The sequence below is a fragment of the Chrysochloris asiatica genome, unplaced genomic scaffold (genome assembly GCF_000296735.1).
Source record: "Chrysochloris asiatica unplaced genomic scaffold, ChrAsi1.0 scaffold00038, whole genome shotgun sequence".
Taxonomy (NCBI): domain Eukaryota; kingdom Metazoa; phylum Chordata; class Mammalia; order Afrosoricida; family Chrysochloridae; genus Chrysochloris; species Chrysochloris asiatica.
Genome location: NW_006408556.1, coordinates 14,412,439 through 14,435,511, shown reverse-complemented (window position 1 = coordinate 14,435,511; position 23,073 = coordinate 14,412,439). Strand labels below are relative to the sequence as shown.

The 23,073-nt window shown below is 44.6% G+C and overlaps 1 protein-coding gene across 1 annotated transcript in view; it reads right to left on the bottom strand.

Moving 5' to 3' along the window:
* The window catches only part of PTK7 (protein tyrosine kinase 7), a 94,112-nt gene that overhangs the window by 4,927 nt on the left and 66,112 nt on the right, over positions 1 to 23,073 (bottom strand). The window contains exons 11-17 of the mRNA XM_006860482.1: positions 16,841 to 16,990; positions 16,577 to 16,727; positions 16,355 to 16,482; positions 15,061 to 15,264; positions 13,571 to 13,726; positions 12,789 to 13,021; positions 11,939 to 12,019 (exon numbers count right to left, since the gene is read on the bottom strand). Of these exons, the coding sequence (XP_006860544.1) occupies positions 11,939 to 12,019; positions 12,789 to 13,021; positions 13,571 to 13,726; positions 15,061 to 15,264; positions 16,355 to 16,482; positions 16,577 to 16,727; positions 16,841 to 16,990 (1,103 nt within the window). The remainder of the gene's footprint in view (positions 1 to 11,938; positions 12,020 to 12,788; positions 13,022 to 13,570; positions 13,727 to 15,060; positions 15,265 to 16,354; positions 16,483 to 16,576; positions 16,728 to 16,840; positions 16,991 to 23,073) is intronic.

Genomic DNA, 23,073 nt, shown 5'->3' with positions numbered 1-23,073 from the left:
GCCACACCAGGACTCCGTGTGATATTTAGGATGCCCAAAATCAAAGGTTCACCAAAAAAAGCTTCAGCGTCTTTCTTTTGTCAACTGGAGATGATACTAGTACCTGCCTCAGTAGGTTGTTGTTGTTAAGTGTCGTTGAGTCAGTTCCAACCCATAGCGACCCTATATAGGGTTTCTGAGGAGCAGCTGGTGCGTTTGAACCACCAATCTTGTGGTTCAAACTGACCTCGTGGTCCAGTGCTTATCCTACAGCACCAAACCAGAACTCCAATAGATTGTTAGAAGAATGGAGTTCACTGAAGCCCTGACACAAAAAGTTTACTTCCTGATAGGTGGTTTCTTTTTCACTTCAGTAGAACGTAATGTCTCCTACTGGACTGTGAGCTAATGCATCAGACTGCCAAGTCATTTGAACTGCAAGGTTGGTGGTTTAAGCTCACCAGCTGCTCCTTGGAAACCCTATACAGGGTCACTATGGGTCAGAATCGACTCGATGGCACTTAACAACAACTGGACTGTGAACCACAAGGTTGGCAGTTCAAGCCCACCAGCTGGTCCTTGGAAACCCTATACAGGTTGCTGAGTCAGATCCAACATGACAGCACTTAACAACAACAATAGCAACTTGTGTAAAAAACAATTCAAATGTTTGTATATATGAGGGAGCTTTACAAAGTTAGTGAAAAAAAAAAGGAATTTAAAGATAATGGAATTTAGAAGGAGGAATAGAAACACAAAACAGAGGGAAGAGAGGAATAAGTGATGTTACATGGAGGGGATTGTAATCGAGATGAAACGAAGCATGATTTGTTGAATGTAAAACCGAAGATCCGTTCTGTACACCTTCACTCAATTCATAACTAGAAAAACAAAAGCAAGCATGGAATCTTTCCATGAACTTTTTGAAGCCTCCTTATATATATGTAGGATAAACATTGGAATGTTAACCACAAGATCGGCGATTCAAACCCACCAGCCTCTCCTCGGAAACCCTAAACAGAGTTGCCAAGAGCCAGAACCGACTCTACAGCACTTAACAACAACATATATGTGTATGTGTGTATGTGTATGTGTGTGGGCGTGCTTAAACACACTCAAAACTGGTTGCTTGAAGAGACGGAAACTAGAAGGTAGAATGGAGAGGGGTAGGAAAACTGTCGGCTTTTATTTTTAGACTGTAAAATATGTACAGAAAAGCTCATAAAGAATATGCATACTTTTACGTATACTCCCCAAAGCTAACACCAAAGTAATGGACACTTAGTTAGATAAAACAAAACAACACAAAATAAAGCTACCACCCCAGAAATCTCCCAGTCCGTTCCCAATCACATATCCTCCTTCCCCTCAAGAAGTAGCTATACTGACTTTTGTGGCAATAATTTCTTTGAGGTTCTTTATTACTTTACTACGTACCTATACGGTGTCCTAAGGAGCTCTGGTAAGCATAGTGGTTACGAATTGGGCTGCAAACTGCAAGGTCAACAGTTCGAAACTACCAGATGTTCCGCGGTAGAAAGATGAGGCTTTCTGCTCCCATAAAGATTTCCATCCTCAGAAACCCTGTACAGGGTTGCTATGAGTCAGAACTGACTCCTCGGCACATAACAACAACAATATGGAGTCCTGGTGTGGTGCTGTAGGATAAGCAATGAATTGCTAACCCTGCAAGGTTGGCAGTTCAAACTCACCAGCCACACCTTGGAAATCCTATACAGGGTCACTATGAATTGGAACTGATTCCACGGCACATGGCAACATTTACATGTATACATTCCTAGCAATATAGTTCAGTTTGGCCTGTTTGTGGACGAGATAAAACTGGAAGTATACATATTATAAAATGTATACTATTTTGTGCCTTGCTCTTTTCACTTCACAGAGAATGGATTCATCCATTTCCTTTTTATAGCTCCTTAAGATCAGCAGTTTGAAACTACCAGCTATTCCACGAGAGAAAGATGAGGCTTTCTGCTCCTGTAAAGATTTCCAGCGTCGGAAACCCTGTACAGGGTCGCTATGGGTCGGAACCGACTCCAGCACAAAACCACCACCACCAATTATTTTTCACTGCTATCTAGTACTTCGTTATGACTATACCAAAACTTAATCATCCAAATGCTAATGGATGTTTAGGATGCTTTTATTTTTTACTATTATGACCAGTGCTGCTATTAACATTCTCAAAGGTGTACACACACAATTCTTTCTCTAGGGAGCCTAGGAAAAGGTCTTGGAATATGAGTGTCTTTAGCTCTACAAAGTAATATCTAACTATTTTCCAAGGTCTAACAGAATTGTGAAGAAAGATTTTTCACTGATAACATCACTTTAAAAATAATAATAAATAAATAAACGGTTAAGTGTAATATGACATATTAGGTAATATATTAAACAAGCATAATTAAACTATGTCAGCATTGTAAGGTACATATTAATACAGTGAAAAGATATTACTTAAGCATTTCCTGCATGCCATACACTATCACAGGAATGGCCAGGTAGGGCTCCTAGTAAAAGGGCATTCCAGAGGGAGATCAGAATTGTAGCCAGAGAAGAGTGCCAATAGGGAGGACGTGATTCAGACAACACAGAGGTAAACCCAGAGTGCTGCCAGAGAACCTGTAAAGACATCTGACCCTTTGTTGCCTAGGGAATTTCTGTGGATGTAAAAACAAGGCAAACAGAAGCACAAGTAATTTGTGGAAGGTTGCTTAACAAGTTACTGGCTAGCTGTGTTTCTTCTCGCTGAGACTCACTCTCAAGATCGACCCCAAATAAGTTGCTTACCACACCACATAATGCAGTCATGGAGGGATGAAGAATGTGGCCACTAACCAATGGCACTGGTGAGCAATGAAACACCAATCAAGACCCAATGAGAGAGAGGGCAACACACAAGAAGGGGGCGAAAAGTAGAAGAACAAGAAAGATAGGGGAACATGTAGGAAGGTTTGCATGGGCTAAACGGGATGGAGGTAATGTATACTCAACCTTGAAACAACACGACTCTGTGATACAGGGATCGAGACATAGTCTGAAGGGGTAAAGGAGGGGAAACAATGTTCAGGCGCTTGGCTGTCTTGTGGATATTGGTTTCCCTTGCCTACTACTGTAAAACAGACATTTAAGTGGGATAAAGGGATACTGGGAAATATGATTACAGAAAGCCTATAAGCCCATCTTCAGCCTATAACTGATTGGATTAGGTAAAGGGGTAGAATTTGCCCAGGGAAATAGACTTCTTGGTAAGCCTTTGTGGAGTATGGGGCCTTAGGTGTAATCCTGAGACCTACCTAGAACCTTCTGAGGTGGGACATTCCCACTTGAAAGGATATGCAGACCAACCAGAGTGGCTAGAGGAACAGAAGCTACTTCTTGAAAGAAAGACCAGCAGGATGATGATCTACCCTGTAAACTAGCATTCAATTCACAATAAAACACATATTCAGATGAAAAAGTTCAAGTCTGTTTCTAAATTATGTCAGATGGTTTAGGGGGAATAAAAGCTTAATGGGTACTTATGGTTAATCTAAGGAGTTACAAGGTTGACGGTTCAAATCCACTAGTGCCTCTGAGGAAGAAAGATGAACCTGGCTTCTTCTGTAAAGATTTAGTCTCAGAAACCCTATCTATACAAAGTCAGAGTGAGTTGGAATCAACTCAATGGCAGTCGGGGGAGGTCCAAAAGGTGGGGGATGATTAATGTGTGCTCTGATAGAGACTGGTGGTACCTCTCCCCCTACACACACACACACACACACAACTGTGGCCTTCATAGTCTTCAAACCCAGAACTGAACCCACCCCCGGGGATCACCCTGCAGCCAAACAACATACAGGCCTATAAAGTAAACAATAACGTACGTGAGGAACACACTACTTAGAACAATTAACTAACCATACGACTCCCAAAGAACAGCATTTGCCCTCAAAACAAAGCTCACAAGGCAGGAAGGGGCAAGAAAGGACAAATGAACATGGGAGACCCAGGGAGGAAGTGAGAAGAATGTGGTTACACTGAGCAGATTGCAACTAATGTCACGAGATCAAACGTGTATCAATTGTTGAATGGAAAATTCATTGGTTCTCTAAACTTTCACCCAAACCACAAATTAAAAAATAAACTCAATGTAGAAGGGGCTACTGCCAAGTCACCAGGGACAACTAATCAAAGAGAAGTGGTAGGCCAGGGACTTAACCTCATCCTCAGCTTTGTCCCTGGGCCCCCAGCCAGACTTCCAAAGCGGGCCTCTGTCCTCAACACGTGCAGCTGCTCGCACGGTGATGGCAGCCCAGGGAAGGCTTTCTGCCCACCAGGGAGCCCACGGGTAGGGGCTGGCAGCTACAGAACGGGCCTTTAGTATCCCTCACTGGCTCAGAGTTGCTTCACTGACCTGGCCCTAGGGTCACAAGGCTGGAAGAGGAGCTGAGCCCAAATACTGGGTGAGGGGTCACGTCAAATGCAGGTTCTTCTCAGTCTCATGTGCAGTGCCAGTAACATCCCTGCATGGTCCCAAGCCTCCACAGGGGTTTTTCTAACTATGGGACACAACCTATTAGTATGTTGTGAAATCATGTTACTGAGGAATTGTTGCATGTCGTCGAATTGATTCCAACCCATAGCAACCCCATATGACAGAGGAGAACTGCCCCATAATTGGTTTCCTAGACTGTCTTGGCGTGGCGCTGTAAGATCAGCACTGGACTGCTAACCACGAGGTTGTCAGTTCAAACTCGCCAGCTGCTCATTGGAATCCCTCTACAGGGTTGCTATGAGTCAAAACAATAATCTTTATGGGAGCAGGTTGCCAGACCTTATCTCCCATGGATCCTCTGGTGGGTTTGAATCACTGATCTTTTGGTTAGCAGCTGAGCACTTTATTTTGTGCCACCAGAACACCTTTGTGAGTCTTAACCAAACCAAACCAAAACAAAACACCACTGTCATCAAGTGGGTTCTGACTCATAACAGTCTTGTAGGGCAGAATAGAACTTCCCCACAGGATTGTTGTCGCTGTTGAGTGCCGTCAAATTGGCTCTGACTCATAGTGATGACGCTGGATAGGATTTCCACGGAGTGGCCAGTATGAACTGCTGACCTTGTGGTTTACAGTCCAGTGCTGATTCTATAGCATCACACCAGGAGTCCTCGCCATAGTATTAGTGAGCATTAAAAAAAGAAAAAAGAAATTTAAAATACCAGAGTGCATCACAGTAAGAATAAGTCTCATTTATGAAACTTTTGATTCATGCTTTTACTGGGTTGGGATATAAAATGAGTTATTACTGTGGGTCTCCTTCAAAAAATATTTTAAAAACACTGGTCTAAACTTGTGCTGTCCAAAACAGGATCCATTAGCACCATTGGCTGTTTACTTCTAAATTAATCAAGTCTTAATAAAATTAAAAGTTCAGTTCCTCAAAAAAACTCAATTAAAAATAAATAAATAAATAAAGCAAAAGCAAAACTGGGCTTAATGATCCAACAGACTGGTGGACGTCTAATATGATCCTGGTTACTACCCTTCAAGTCTAGAACTGAACTCACTTCTGTGGCTTACTTCTCAGCTAAGCAGTAGGTATATAGTGGGGACAACAACACTAATATAAGTTAGTTACACACACTACAGATGGCCAACTGTTCAAGATCAAATGGGCAGCATTTACCTTACGACAAGATTCAGAAGGGTGGGGAAAGAAGGAGGAATGGAAATGGGAAACCCAGGGAGGAAGTAGGAGAAGTGGTGTTACGATGAGGGTATGATTTGTTGAAAGGAAAACTAATGGTCTTGCTCTGCAAACCTTTACTCAATTCACAATAAAAAGTTAAAAAATAAATAAATAAATTCCGTTCCTCAGTTGCCCTAGTCATACATAGGTCAAGTAAGTGTTCAGCAGCCACCTGGGGCTAGCTGCTGCTGTACTGACAACACAGATACAGACTGTTTCCATCCTGGCAGGAAGTTCCACTGGACAGACTGATTGAATACAACACCAGACCGGACCTGTCTACGTAGCTTATGGATTGGCTGACACTGAATTAAGCAGAGGAAATGAATGAATGACACATTAGAGTTAGAAATAAATGAGGGGAAAGAAATATCATCTTCTGGGTGCATTTATATTATCAAGAGTGAAGATACAAAATCTCTGGATACCTTTTAACCAAACATGTTTAGCCAGTGAGAAGAGGTGAAGAAGAGGTCAGGTAAACAACCTGCTAGGATTGGTGTTGTTGTTGTTAAGTGCCGTCGAGTTGATTCCAACCCCTAGCAAACCTGTATAGGATTTCCAAGGAGCAGCTGGTGAGCTTGAACTACCGACCTTGCAGTTCAAACGACTTTGCAGTCTGACGCATTAGCCCACAGCGCCACACCATTGTTGTTGTTGTTGTTGTTAAGTGCCGTTGAGTTGGATCCGACCCATAGCAACCCTATACAGGGTTTCTGAGGAGCGACTGGTGAGCTTACACCACCGACCTTGCAGTTCAAACAGCTTTGCAGTCTGGTGCATTAACTCACAGCACCACACCATTACTGAAGGGAAAGTAAGGTCAGATAGAGACCACATTCCCCAAAGTACTCCACTACGCCAGAATGCCATCCTCAGAATTCCCCAAATGCCACTGGTGGTGAAGGGCCAGATGACCACTGAAGTGGTCATTATAAATGCAACCAGGCTTGTCTGGTTCTTCCTATGTTGTAAAGGCTTTTAGAATGTGCCCTCATCAAAGTTTGCCCTGATCTCACTGACTCACCAACCAAGCAAACTGCTGCTCTGAAGTGAACTGAGGAGAGTATGGACTTGGCTTGGAATTAACTTGCTATCTTTCCCAAGTGGCAGTGCTTCTGGAAATACTGGCTAAGCAGGGCAGAAGAAGGGAATTCTGTTAGACTTATACTAGACCCACCCCTTCCTTCTCAACTTTAGTACCCCAAGGGCTTGCTCAAATTTTGGTTAACTCATTGTGACATTACTGAGCTCTTCTCACAATAGGCTTTCTGTTTCCTGCGTGTTATCTGACTACACAAAGCACGGTCCACCAGGGGTGCCAGTGCCAGGCTGATCCTGTCCCCAGCCATGTTGTTAGTTTATGGGTAATCTGTGGAGAAACCACAATTACCATTCTCTGATTTCAAAATCTCCACATCTTATCAACTACTCTAACAAGCATTACGTACAAATTACATCAAAGGCCTTTGATTTCTACTATTAGATCACTGCTGTCTTGAAAACCTTCTGGGGTGCCCCCCAGCCCACTCACACCAAGTAGTCATCCTGCCTACTACTCCATTTCCCTTTAAAAGAGGAACTTTCCTCCATCTATCTCCTTAGAGCAGCTCACTAAATTATTAGCACAAGAAAATACAAGTTTAAGTTTTTCTTTCCAAAGACGTTACCCTTTCATGGCATCCCAAAAGCAGTGCTGATTGAGACCCATTAGGTAAAGACCAACTTTGTGGATCAAGAAGAGCACTGAAAAATAAATGAGAAGATATGAAATATTTGAATGTATCAAACCAGTTTTACGAAAGCTTAATTTTAGCAACATATGTATATGCATGGAGTCTTGGTGTGACACTGCAGGATAAGCACTAAACCAAACAAAAGGTCGGTTTGAACAACAAGGTCAGTGGTTCAAACCTACCAGTCGCTCCTTGGAAACCCTATACAGAGTCAGAGTTGGAATTGACTCAATTTAACAGCATATATATATGCCTGCTAAGAGGCCCTGGTAGCACAACCGTTAAATGCTAGCCTACTACCCGAAAGGTAAGCAGTTTGAACTCACCCTGTGGTTCCGAGGGAGGAAGACCTAGCGATCTGCTTTTGTAAAGACCCACTGGGGCAGTTCTACTCTGTCACATGGTATGATGCCTAACAAGTGAATGGGTTGTTGTTGTTAAGTGATGTTGAGTCTGTTTCAACCCATAGTCATCCTGTATAGGGTCCGAGGAGTGGCTGGTGAGCTTGAACTGCTGACCTTGCAGTCCAGTGCATTATCTCACAGCGCCACACCAGGACTCATGGGTGGGGCCTTGCAAATAAGGTATACAGGATTCTATGGCTGGGATTAGGAGCTCTGGTAGCATAGAGATTATGAATTGGGCTGCGAACCTCATGGTCAGCAGTTTGAAACTACCAGCTGTTCCGTGGGAGAAAGATGAGGCTTTCTGCTCCTGTAAAGATTTACAGCTTCGGAAACTCTTGTACAGGGTCGCTATGGGTCGGAACCGACTCCACGGCATATAACAACAACAACAAGGCTGGGATTGGCTAGTTTTGCCTTCCACCTAGGCTTAAAAGGAGCCATCTCAGATGCAGAAATGGAAGATTCCATTATCATCAAGAAGGAAGAGCACAAGTGAAGCGTGGGATCCCTACCTAGTCAAATAGCTACAGCTGAGGTAGTGGAATGGCGAGACAGAGCAGCTTTGGGCTCTAGACCCATGAGTGCCTAGGGCAAGAGACTGGCTTGCAGAATGTGCCCTTTGGGCATACACAGACTGGCTAAAAGAGCTTTGGAACACTTGTGTGAGCAGAGCAGGGCAGATGCCAATGACATGAGTGAGGCATGCCTACAACATGGTAGACAAGAGGCGCTCCTGACTGGAGAATTGCTGTGTTCTGAGTTGGTTTTGATTCTCAATCCACTGCAATGGATTATCGAACCCAGATGTGAAGCAGAGAGTACTGTGGGAGGGATGGTTGGTGTCAGAACAGGGTAAAGAGGGTTGTAGGGTGGAAGCATGCCTGACCTCCAGTTCAGAGGAATTTGTCTTGGGTTGACTCTCTTTCCCCCTTGTGTAGCCAGGGGAAGTCAGACATGATTCCCACATGGTTTTTACCACATGTGGTCACTATGAGTTGGAATCAACTCAACAGCAACAATGAGATTTGGAAAATTCATACCTTCAAGTCTCACTAAGACTGATTCCCTTGTTCTTAAGTATGGTCTGAAAATCAGCTTTTTTTTTCCTTGAAAGAAAGAAAGAAAAAAAAAGCAACCGCCCCCTTCATTGGATTAAGATTCTTCTTGTTATATGTCCTGGAGTTCCGACTCATAGTGACCCTGTACAGTGTTTCCGAGGCTGTAAATCTTTATGGGAAGAGAAAGTTTCATCTTTCTCCTGCAGAAGTTTTTTTGTTTTGTTTTTTTTTTCATTTACATAATTTATTTATTTCAATATATTTAAATGAATTTTACAAAATTCACAGTATATCATTAAAATTATTTTCTCATAAGAATGTTCTATCTTGTTCTTTCTTAGAAAAATCAGAGAACTAAAGCAATAATAGAACTATATTGCCAATACATAAAAGATTTCTTTCCAATTTAATTGCTGCATGACATTTTAGTTCACAAGTAATATGTGTCTTTAATCTGAATAGTACAGCTTTTAACTTGGTAGAGTTAAATGCTCAATAAATGAAAGACCTTACATTTACCAAAATCTAAACAGGGAAGAGAAGCTCAAAGCTGAAGCATTCATCTTGATAATAGCCACTAAGTCGATTGAATTTCTTTGCTAAAGAAGAAATGAGTTGCACTGAGCTATTTTCAGGGAATTTTATGTTTGTTCACTCAAGTCAGTGTCTCAAAGAAAATTGTTTACATATTGAAAACAATTAAATACTTTCAGGTGAAACAATATCAGAATTATTTCATATTTTTATGTGTTCTAGGGTTACTAAGAAAAAGAGCATTTTTTTTATACTGAGAAATTTCCAATATAAAATACCTGTGGACATACATTATAACAAAATCTGATTCTGGTTTATGTTGTTGCTTTTGTTTATAAATGTATTATTATTATTATTATTAATGTTTTATTGTGAATTATATGATAGCTTACATGAGAGAACCTCAGTTCCATATACATTCCATCGTATATCATTACATTGCCACGGTTCCAATCCCCTCCATGCATCGTCTTCCGACCAAAGGGCATATCCTAGAAGCCTGTGCTCTACAATCCCCCCTCCCCCCTCAGTCTTCGGCCCACAGTTCCTTTCTCCTGCAGAAGTTTCGAACTGGTAGTTTTGAACTGCTGACCTTGCGGTTCGCAGCCTGATTTGTAACCACTATGCTACCAGAGCTCCTTCTTGTACTTAGAGAGTGTGAAAAGCAACTTATTGAAGCTCCCCTGTCCCACTTAAGCTATTATTGCCTCAAAGTGTATGCATGACTTTTAGGAAAGATAAAGGTAGTGATGACTTTAGCCAACTAGAATCCCTTAGGACATGTATAAGGGGTACTGACTTCATCTTGACCAAAGAAACCTACCTTGACTCCCCTCTCCTGAAGCAGTCTCCTTCCTGCCATTCAACTACTTCCTGTCCTTGAGAACAACTCCAACACTTTCTCTACTGGGAAAGCTTCTCAGCTACAACCGTCTGTCTGTCCATCCTACTCCTGGATGTCCTCAATGTCCCTCATTTGTGTCTCTTACTCACTTTTGGTGCCTTACTTGAAGTCTTTCAGGCACACATGTCATACCCACTTCCCTAATTTCCCCATAGATCACAGGTGCCCCGAGGGCAGCATGTCTGCCAGTTTTAATTCCTAGCTCAGTGAAGATTTGCCAGCTCCATGAGTATACTGATTTGTCAGCACTGGGGACCTGAATCCCACCTAGCTGGAGTAATGAGGTTCCCAGATGCAGCCACGGCAGACAATTCCTGCCACTTCTCAGGGACAGAGGTGGGGTACAGTGTGCTGTGTGGGAAAACCCTAGGCTAGCTCACTTACCCCACTGGGTGGGTGTGATGGGAGGGGCTGGCCCAAGTATACTGAATTGCTTCCCCAGGCAGGGTCCCATCCTCCTGATGGATAAAACAGACACACCCTTCCTGTTCTGCCCTAAGAGTCTTGAAGCTGGGTCAGACTACAAAACCAAGACTGGTCACCTGGGAGGAAGGACTCTAGCAATCTGGACTAACTGTGCTCTGAGCTTTTGACTGGTTTATGAAGTGACCAGGCTTGATGTGAGAGGAGGAGATCACAGGCAAGAGCCCCAAGGAAGAAAGAAGAGACTAGGTTACAGCAATCTCCAGCATCAAGAAGGTTCTGTCTGAGGTGGGCAGGGTGTAGATCAGCTTCCCCTTCCTCATGGTTTCTACTCAGGCCTGCTCAGCCAGGGCTTTGTGCCCAGAACAAGCCTTTGCCCCAGAAAGCAAAGAGAATCAGAAGGAAAGGCTGTGTAGCCCATAACCCTTCAGCAAAAGTGTGAAAACCACAGAAGGTGAAATGAGCAACCCATTCACAAACTCAGGGTCACACCCAACACAGCAGAGCCCTGGAGACTTGGCTGCCAGCTGCATCACCTGTCCCAGATGGCTGTGAACAGCTGTCTAGACTCAGAGGTAACAACAGCACCTCTTCTGCATGAAGCCACTTTCAGGCTCTGTGATCTGGGGCAAGTTAATTACTCTCTCAGCCTTAGTTTCTTCATCTGTGAAGGGAGAACAAGGATCCCTGAGGCACAACAGTCAAGTGTCAGTCAGGCTACTTACTAATGGAAGATTGGTGGTTCTAACCCACCAGCACATTTGAACGATCTGATGATTTCTGTCCACCAAGATTCCGGCCTACACAGCTCTACGGGGGCATTACTACTGTGAGGTCGCTGTGAATCGAACTCGACTTGACAGCACCCAGCCATAACATAATTGCAATAATCATAGTTAAGCACTCATCACAGAGCCTGGCCCACAAGAAGCACTGAATATATGGTACCACTGGAGCTGTGGGTTAGGGGTTGAGATGCTAACCACAAGGTTGACAGTTCAAACCCATCAGCCACTCCCATAACAATTTACAGTCTTGGAAACCCTACACATGGTCGCTATGAGTCAGAATCATCTCCTTGGCAGTGGGTTTTGGTCTATTACTGAGACTGTCCTCCCCTCCCCTGCCACCTTCCTGTTCTTACCTTCTGCTTGGTACTGAGGGCCTGTGACTTCAATTTCTCATCCTTGCTCTTGGAAATCCTCAGGAACTGTTTGAGGTCTCCCTAAGGAAGAAGTTGTCAGGTTGGAGCTGGCCAATGGCTCAAAAGCATCAAACTAAACAGGTGATCAGAGTTTCTCCTGCCCAGAGCGGTGATAAGAAGCTCCCACCCTTTCCATGGGGAAAGCCCAGTGGGAATTAAAGAGAGAGAGAGAGAGAGCAAGGAGGGTTGTCATTCCACCCTCAGGGGAGCCCCCAGAAAGATGGTTGACCAAGCCCCAGCTCTCAGAAAGCCAAAAGGATATCACAACCCTCCTTTCTGCTCCCCGCCCCCCAGAGGAAACTTCTGAGCGCCAAGGTTACTTAACTGTTAGCACTGAATAGACATAAACCAACAAGGGTGACCACCATCAGCAGAGACAATCATAAAACATTCATGACGACAGGTTAACGGAAAAATGAAGAATCCACTCCCGCCCCAGAGCTAGGGGATCTGATAAACAGCTGCTTGAAGACCAAGGGAATGAGGTCTCGACCAGGTGGGGGGAAAGAGTAAGGGGCTGATCTGGGAATGACAATGTGGGTGGAGAAGGCTGGTGAGGAAGGAAGGAGAACTGACAACCAAGGCAAGCCAGGTCAGGGAGGAAGCCCTGGCAGGCATCCGAGGGAGCGTGGACAAAGTGGGGCTGCTGCAGAGAGCAGAGTGCAGAGAAAGCTGAGGATGACAAGGTGGCGACAGCAGGCAGGCCAAGGTCTTGGCAAGGCCCCCGTGAGAGAAGGTCTCCACAGTGCCCACCCTCCCCCACCCTCCCTGGCCCCTGCCGGCTGCGTACCAGGTCCACATATTCCAGCACCATGTAGTGGGGCTCCGCCTCCCGGCACAGCCCCAGCAGCTGCACCACGTTGGCGTGGTTCAGCTTCCCAAACATCTCGAACTCCCTCCGGAAGTCCAGCTGCTGCTGCTCGTCACGGCTCTGCAGACTCTTCACAAGCACCAGGGTCTCTGCCACCCCCTCCTCCAAGCCCTGTGCCTTGGCCAGGAACACCTCCCCAAACTCACTCTTCCCTGCGGGTATAGGTCTGAGTAAGCCAGCTGCCTTTACCAAAGCAGAGGAAGCTCCCTGACTTAGGATGCTCCTCTCTGTTATATACTGGGGACTCTCTGCTAAACCCCACCCCTGGACTGGGTCGGAGCCCTGCTTCAGCTGTGTGACCCTGAGCAAACTCCTCCCCACCTCCAGGCTGGCTTTCAGGCTCTTCAACAGTAAAATAAAGGGGTCGACTCAAAGTCAGAGTTTTCTAATACGTGGTTTGAATGACGATTTTTAGGTGGCTCATGATTCTTCTGAGGCTTAATAGTTAACTAGTGTAAACCCCTAACTTTTCCCATTTTTCCTGAAATAAAGTTAATCTTAATAAAAAAAAAAGAAAGAGCTAATTTAAATAAAGACATCAAGCAAATACTACTACAGGTAGCACAGGCCTTGGGGACACACTGGACTAGATGGTCTTGCTCCTGTTCCCTCTACCCTCACATTCTAGATTTCAGGGACTCAAAGCCTACAGGCTGGTGGTCTGTAGTTGAGCAGGGGTAGTTGTAGCCAAGGTAACATACCCAGTGTGGTGATGGGCTGCAGGTTGGCCCTTGGGAAGTGCATCTTGTCACTTGTGCTGTGGCGTTTGTTGGTGGCCGCTGGGCCAGAGCCCAAGCTGGTCAAAGCCACTTCTTCTTGGATCTCTGCCGAGGGCTGCCCATTCTGCAACGGCCCACCTGGGAACAATGTTGTATTGAAAAGATACCTGACTCTGGTCACCATGGAAACCTCAGTTTCCCCCCACAATCTATCCCTTTTCACCAAAAGGGTCAAATCACAGCATTCCACATGAAAAGGTCAGTCCAACAGATGAAATGAAGGGGCTGAAGAGGTGGGGAAGATGGGCACTCCTTAGGGTACAAACAGTGATGAATCAGTTGCCATTGAGTTAACTCTAACTCACGGCGACCTATGTGTTGTCAGAGCTCATCAGGATTCTCAATGGCTGCATTTTTGGAAACAGATCACCTGTGCTTTCTTCTGAGGAACTCTGGGGGGATTCAAACTGTCAACCTTTTAGCAGTCAAGTGTGTTAACTAGCCTGCATCACCCCAACTCCAAACAACAAACAAACAAAACATCCAAACCTATTGCCATTCAGTCGATTCCAGCTCATAGTGACCCCTTTAGGATAGAGTAGAACTGCTTCTTAGAGTTTTCCAAGGCTGTAATCTTTATGGGAGCAAACTGACTCATCTTTCCCCCACAACAGGCAGCTTTTACCTTTGAGTCAATTCTGACTCACTGCAACCCTATATAGGGTTTCTAAGACTGTAAATCTTTACAGGAGCACCCAGCCTCATCTTTCTCCTGTGGAGGGGCTGGTGGGTTTGAGCCGCCAACTTTGAGATTAGTTAGCAGCCCAGTGCTCATCCTACCCAGAGACTCCTAAATCCAGTTGCCATCAAGTCAACTCTGACTCACGGAGGCCCATGTGTGTGAGTAGAGATCCAGGGCTTTCAGCAGCTGGGTTTTCAGAAGCAGACTGACACCCAGGAACTTTGAGGCAGCTGATTTTGACCTCTGAAATGGAACACACTGCACAAGTCTACTCAGCATCATCAGCTGCTGGCCACCACATCTCCACGTAAGGGTCATTGTTCTCCCAGGACCTCACACTGACAAGGGGAAATCCTATGATGGAGACCCAGGCCTGGCTTCTGATTGGCTTTGCTGAGAAGATATACTCAGGCACTCCCCAGTCTGGAGAGGAGGGGTAATAATATAGAGTGCCCTTGGGGAAACTCCCAGATTAATGGGGGGAGACAAAATACACAACATACATACAAAATTTCATCAGTGGTTTGAGTGCTGGGAGAGGAGAAGGCAGGGAAATAGAGGAAAACAAAGTGGGAGTCCTGAGCCAGGCTGCTCAGAAGCCAAGGCCCTGGGACTTGACATCCAGCTGCGGGTGAGACAGCTCTGACACAGCGTAGCAGCCCTTGTCCTACAGCGCGTTGCAGCCACACCTCCTCAGCCCTGCACTGTGGCGCACGCGCTAGCCCCTCACCATTGAGGCACTCCATCTCGGGCTCCTCGCCCTCCGGCTGCTTCTGAAGCCGCTTGGCCCTGCAGCGCTTCTTGCAGTAGAACATGAGGCCCAGCACAGCAATGATGTAGGCCACGGCAGCACCCACGGACAGCCCAATGGTCTGGATCATCTTGTATGGGGGTGGGCTGCCTGGGCCCTCCGACTCCTCCAGCACCGGCTTGTCTGAGAGAACACAGAGGGGTATTGGGAGGGGCCACGGGTAGATGCAGCCCCCCTTCTCTACTAGTCTCTCCACATCCCACACAGATAACCTCCCCCACACTCAATGACCTAACAAAGGTAGGCAGACCCGGGAAGACAGCCAACCTTCACTGGATTCTACCAAGGGCTAGACCTTGTGTCCCACCCAGGTCGTAGGGCAGGTACGAAGAGGAGGCCAAACTGGCTTGGGCATCCGAATACTGGGCTGGGGACACAAGTCAGGATACCACCACACATCCACACTGATGTTTAACCAGCTTCTTGAGTGGCCCGGTATTGTAAGGCAGGCCCTGGAATGCAGCACTTGGGAACTTCTGGTTGAGAATCCCAGACACTATTCAGCATGGAGCATGTTCCTCCAGTAATACATTTGTAGACAGATTTTCTAGTTTAGGGGCTTTTGAGGGAACACAGCGAGAGTCCCAGGAGACATTAGGGAAACTGAGGGAGAGAGGCCAACTCCCACACACACCCCAATAGCATCAACCTAAGGGCCCATGTCAGTCCACATAACATTTTGTCCAAAAAACAAAACAAAACAGTTCTGCTGCTAAGCCTAAAAGGCTTCCAAACTACTCATCTAAACCACCCGCATCTTAAGGATGCAGAAACCAGCCCCCAGAGGGGAATAACTTCTGCACCAGCATAGAGCTAATTAGCAGAGGAGGCCAGACCCAAGTTCTGAGTCCCTGACCCTTGTACCTGGCACACTATCCTCTCTGGGCCTCAAGGCCAAGGGGTTTTTGTACCGTCTCTGCATCTGACCTAGCGGATCTTGCCTGCTAAGAGTATGTGTGGCTGTTGCAGGGGACCCTGCTCTACCGCCCCCAGCCACAGGCCACAGCCATAGAATGTGAAATAAAGGACGGCCCGATCTAAGCATGGGACGTGAGACTGTCAGGTGGCGAGGACACAGTTAGATCCCAACAGCCCCTCTCCCCACCACCACACTAACGTTAAAGCCTTCTGTGTACAGAGGACCAAGGAGTACAAAGGGAGTAATTAGGCTGGCCCACAATTTCCTGTGCAGGACACCCTCCCCAGACCGTACCCACGACGTAGAGGGGGGCCTCTGTGTGCTTGATGTTGCAACTGTTGCCTGCAATGCAGGTATAGCGGCCCGAGTCCTCAGGGGCCACATCATGGATCACCAAGGAGCCGTTCTGGAAGATGTGCATCCTGCCGGGAGAGAGGCCACAGTGCTGCCCACCTGGCCACCTCTCTGGGATGGCGGGGCATGGGTAAGAGGGAGGGGGAGGGAAGGGGCACTAACCTGGGTCCTAGCTTGGTGGGGTCCAGGATGCGGTCCTTGCCCTTCCACTGTATGAGTGGCTTGGGGTCGCCCTGGGCCTCACAGCGCAGCAGGGCTGTGTGGCCCTGGTACACAGTTGTGCGTTCTGGCTCCACCTTGAAGGTGATGAACACTGGAGAGGTAGAGCAGGGCGAGAGGCAGGAAGCAGTGAGCAAAGTGTGCTAGTGGGCCAGGTCGTGTCCCCAGGGCCTGCCCACCTAGCCCTGGGGCCCTCCACAGTCGCACCTGCCACAGTGAGCTGGACCTGGGCCTGAATCTGGCCCTGTGGCCCATTAGAGGCGATGCATGTGTAGTTGCCAGCGTCACTGCGTGTCACCCTGGAGAAGTGCAGGGTCCCGGAATTGTCTGTCACCCACTCTGGGAGGCTTCTCCCATCTGCAGGGGCAAGAAAAGGAAATTAAGGAGTAGACCAAAGTTACAATGGCTGGTTGGCAATACCCCCAAACATTTATCTCTGCTCAAAACTTATCTCTACTCAAAACACACCATAGGTCTGGCTGTTCACAGACATGCAAGGTAAAAAGATGAAAAATTTTTGAGCCATAAATAGGGAAGCCAACCACCATCGACTCAATTCTGACTCATGGAGACCCCACATAGGTCAGAGTAGAAGTGTGCTTCTAAGGGTTTTCCACGGTTGTTATTTTGGAAGTAGAAGGTCAGGCCTTTCTTCCAAGGTGTCTCTGGGTGGACTCATTCGGTTAGAAGCGGAACACTCATTGTTGATGCCACCTAGGGACTCCTAGGCATGGGAGACCCAAATACCAAGACCACTGCCACTGAGTTGGTTCTGACTCACAGTGACTCTTTAGGATGGAGTACAACTGCTCTTTAGGGTTTCTGACACTAGGAATCCTTACAAGAACACATAGCCTCATCTTTCTCACGCATGAGTTACTCCTTGTTCAATTTTTCAGTCTCATTTCCTTCTATTTACCTATGTAACATTCCATTTCTGCCAAACTGGACTTTTGATAGGGCTCAGAATTTACCTTGTTCTCATCCTCACTGCCTGGTGTTCCTCACTCCTAGAACCCTTCTGCTGTTTGTCACTGTCCCAGCTTCAGATTCATTCTAAGACCCAGTTTTCCAATTCCCCAAAAAGCTCTCCCAGACAACTGAGGAAAAGAGAGCCTGCTTACCGAACCTACAACCCTACATACTCACTCATGAAAATGGACCCAACACTTTAGAAAAACAATTTGGCAAACTGTGTCAAAAAGGCTGTAAAATGTGCACATCCTCTTATACATAATTATTCCATTTCTGGGAAGCCTTCCCAATGGAAATAAAGCTAAACCCAGAAAAAGCTTTGGCTTCAGGATGCTTATGACAACAATAAATAAATTTAAAAAAAAATAGATGGTAAACAACTCAAATTCCTAACATTTAAGGACGGCTTAAGGAAATTACAGTGAATTCAATCATGGCTGCATTATGGCAATCATCAAAGCCAATATTTATGCAAAATCCATGTGAAATGCTCAAAAATGTTAAGTTAAAAATGATATACAATTACCTATCAAAACTCAAAGCTCACAACCATCAAATCAATTTCAAGTCTTAGCGACCCTACATCATTTCCGAGGCTGTAAATCTTCACGAGAGCACAAAGCCTCTTCTTTCTCTGGAAGAGCAGGCTGATGGGTACGAACTGCTGACCTTGCAGTCGGCAGTCCAGTTCTATAGCGCCAACACCTTTTTCTACAAGCATATCTTACTCAGGTAGTAAACTTAATAAATTACAAGTATATAAAGTTACTATGTAGAAACAAAAGTGTATGCATAGAAAAGAGAACACACACCCAAAGATAACATGGTGAGATTATGGTCTGTCAAGTTGATTTAGACTCATAGCGACACCACAAGACAGTACAACTGCCCCATAGGGGTTTCCTTTAGTGTGGTTACGAATCGGGCTGCGAATCTTAAGGTCAGCAGTTTGAAACTACCAGCCACTCTGCAGGAGAAAGATGAGGCGTTCCGCTCCAGTAAAGATTTACAGCCTCTGAAACCCTGTACAGGGCCGCTATGAGTTGGAACCGACTCAACGGCCCTTAACAACAACAATCTTTATGGGATCAGATTGCGAGGGCTTTTCTCCTGCACAGCAAATGGTAGCTGACCTTGTGGTTGGCAGGTGAGTGCTTAACCATGGTGCCACCAGGGGCCGTTTTTTAGATTTATTTTCCCTATAATTTTTAAAGGAGCCTATATTACTTTTAGAATCCCTGGGTGCCATTAAAGAGGTTAAACACTCAACTCCTAAATAAATGGTTGGAGGTTCAAGTCTACCCAGAGGCATTTTGAAAGAAAGGCCTAGTGATCTACTTCTAAAAAACCAGCCACTGAAAACCAACTGAAGCATAGTTCTATGGGCACCCTTATGGTTGTCATGAGTTAGTGTCAACAGAAAGGCAACTGGGTTGATGTTTTGGTTATGTGACTTTTATACTGGAAAGAGGGAGGAATTTACATTGTCTGGACCCATCACTTGTTATATTGTGTTATCTTATATTTTGTCCAGTGTTGTAATTTGACCCCTTCTGCGTCTGGCTCTCTTCTTTCTAACTGGACTATATAAATCGGACCAACATTTCATATCTATCCTTCATCATTCCCAGGATGGTGCTAAGCACTCATGTTTCTCAGACATACATGTCTGCTAAGTGGACTAACCTCTGCTGCCCCTCTATGACCACATGCTACCACTTGTCAAGTTTGTTGTACTGTGGTGGCTTGTGTTTTGCTGTGATGCTGGAAGCTATGCCACTGGTTTTTAAAATACCATCAGGGTCACCCATGGTGGACAGGTTTCAGCAGTTTCCAGACTTGAAAGGAGAAGAGCCATCACTTCTGAATGACTGGCCACTGAAAACTTTGAATATCAGTGGAACATTTTCAGATATAGTTTTCATAGATGAGTCCCTCAGATTGGAAGACATGCAAAATACAACTAAGGAAGAACTGCTTTTCCTCAAAGTAGAGTTGACCTTAATGATATGGATTGAGTTAAGCATCTGAGACTTTTAGTTGCTGATGGGGCACAACTCAAAATGAGAAGAAATAGCTGCAAATATCCATTAATAATAGGAACATGGAATGTATGAAGTATGACTCTAAGAACATTGGAAATGATGGAATGGAATGCAAAAAGATCAATATCCTAGGCATTAGAGAGCTGAAATGGACTGGTATTGGTCATTTTGAATCAGACAACCATAAAATTTACTAGGCCAGGAACAAACTGAAGAGGAATGGTGTCACAGTCATTGTCAAAAAGAACATTTCATGATCTAACCTAGGACAGGATAAAATCCATATGCCTACAAGGAAGACCAGATGATATTACTACCATTCAAATTTACACACCAACCACTAAAGCCAAATGAAATTGAAGAACACTATCAACTTATTCAGTCTAAAACGGATCGAACATGTAATCAAGAATCATTGTTAATAACTGGTGATTAGAATGCAAAAGTTGGAAGCAAAGATAAAGGATCCTTAGTTGGAAAATATGACCTTGACAATAGAAACGATGCTGGAGATCGCACAGTAGAATTATGCAAGACCAATGACTTATTCATTGTAAATACTTTCTTCAACAATATAAAAGGTGATTATATACTTGGACCTCATCAGACAGAATATACAGGAATCAAATTGTCTGCATCTGTGGAAACAGACAGTGGAAAAGTTCCATATCATCATTTAAAAGAAGGCCAAAAGCCGACTGGAACAGACCATCAATTGTTCATATGCAAGTTTAGGCTGAAGAACATTAAAACAAGTCCACAAGAGCTAAAACATGACTATGAGTATGTTGTTGCTAACTGCTGTTGAATCGTTCCCGATTCATAGAAACCCTATATAGGGTTTCCAAGTAGTGGCTGGTGAGTTTGACCTTGAGATTCAAACTGACCTTGTGGTATTAGTGCTTATCCTATAGTGCCACACCAGAACTCCATGAATGTATCCCACCTGAATTTAGCAGTAATCTTAAGAACAGTTTTGATGCATTATACACTAATGACCAAAGACCAGGAGAGTTGTGGAATGGTATCAAAAAACATCAAACAAGAAAAAAGCAAAAGTCCATTAAGGAGACAAGAAAGAAAGAAAAGACCAAAATGGATGTCAAAAGAGACTCTGAAACTTGCTTGAGCATAGAGGAGCTAATGCAACTTCTAGAAATAATGAAGTAAGAGCTAAATAGAAAATTTGAAAGGGCAGCTCTAGAATACATTATATTACATATAATGAAATATACAAAGACCTGGAAGAAAGAAAACCAATAGAGATGAACACACTCAGCATTTCTCACGCTGAAAGAACTGCCTCTGGTTGCAATATTGAAGGATTCTATGGGCAAAATATCAAGTGATGCTGGAAACATCAAAAGGAGATGGGACACACAGAATACACAGTACTAAAAATAACTGGTCAATGTTCAATTATTTCAAGAGGTACCATATCATCAAGAACTGACAGTATTGAAGGAAGAAGCTCAGCCTGTACTGAAGAAATTGGCAAAAAAGCATGCTCCAGAAAATGATGGAATACAAATTGATTTCAACAGTTTGTTTCAACAAATTGATGCAGCACTAGAAACTCTCACTCATCTATGTCAAGAAATTTGGAAGATTAGAAGAGATCCGTATTTTGCCTATTCCAAAGAAAGGTAACCTAACAGACTGCAGAAACCACAAGAGCAACATCATTAATATCACATGCAAATAAAATGTTGAAGCTAATGAAAACAAACTATTGTAGCAGTACATCAACAGGGAGCTCTCTGAAATTCAAGCCAGATTCAGAAAAGGATGTAGAACCAGGGTTTATCATTGCTGACGTCAGATGGATCTTGGCTGACAGCAAAGAATGCCAGAAAGATGTTTACCTGTGCTTTACTGACTATGCAAAGGCTTTCAATTGGGTGGATCATGACAAGCTATGGATAACATTGCAAAGAATGGATATTCCAGAACACTTAATTGTGCTCATGAGGAACCTGTGCATAGACCAAGAGGCAGTCGTTAGAGCAGAACAATGGGATATTGAATGTTTTAAAATCAGGAAAGGTATGCACCAGGGTTGTATTTTTGCACCATACTATTCAATCTGTTGTTGTTGTTGTTGTCAGGTGCCATCGAGTCGGAACCGACTCATAGCGACTCCATGCACAGCAGAACGAAACAATGTTCGATCCTGGGCCAACCTCACCACCGCTGCCACCCCCGAGTCCATCAATGATGCCACCTGGCCGATCCATCTCGTTGGAGGTCTTCCTCTTTTTCTCTGACCCTCCACCCTACCCAGCATGACATCCTTCTCCAACGATTGTTTCCTCCGGACTACATGTCCAAAGTAGGAGAGACGAAGCTTAGCCATCCTGGCCTCCAAGGAGCACTCTGGCTGCACTTCTTCCAAAACAGATCTATTGGTTCTTTTGGCAGTCCATGGCACCCTCAGTATTCTCCTCCAACACCACAACTCAAAGGCATCAATTCTTCTACGATCCTCTTTATTCACTGTCCAGCTTTCGCATCCATATGAGGCTATTGAAAACACAATGGCCTGGGTTAGGCGCACCCTAGTCCTCAAGCTGACATTCAATCTGTACGCTAAGCAAATAATCTGAGAAGCTGGATTATGCAAAGAAGAATGTGGCATCCGGATTGGAGGGAGAATCATCAGCAACCTTGCTTGCTGAAAGTAAAGAGGATTTGAAATATCTATCATGAAGATCAATGACTATAGCCTTCAGTATGGACTGCACCTTAATATAATATAAAGGAAATGAAATTCCTTACAACTGAACCAATATATAACATGATAAATGGAGAAAAAAACTGAAGCTATCAAAAACTTCATTTTGCTTAGATCCACCCACAATCAAGGTTCACGGAAGCAAAAGTCAAGAAAACAAAATGCTGTATTATATTGGGCAACTCTGCTGTAAAGAGACCTCTTTAAAGTATTAAAGAGTAAAGATATCACTTTGAAGACTAAAGAGCAAATATATCATTTTAAACACCTGACCCAATTTGAATCTCTAGTATGCATGAGTAAGTTGGACAACGAATAAGGAAGACTGTAAAAGAATTGATGCATGTGAATTAGTGTTAAAGAAGATTGAAAGTACCATGGACTGCCAGAAGAACAAATAAGTCTTACAGGAAGTACAGCCAGAATGGTTTTTGCACTCTGGACGTGTTGTCAGGAGGGACCAGTCAGTCCCTGGAGAAGGACATCATGCTTAGAAAAGTAGAGGGTCAGTGAAAAAGAGTAAGATCCCCAAAGAGATGGATTGACACAGTGGCAGCAACAATAGGGTCTGACTTCACAACAACTGTGAAGAGGACGCAGGACCAGGCAGTGTTTCATTCTGTTGTGCGAATGATCGCTATGAGTCAGAACGACTCAGTGGCACCTAACAATAACAATGCTCAGAT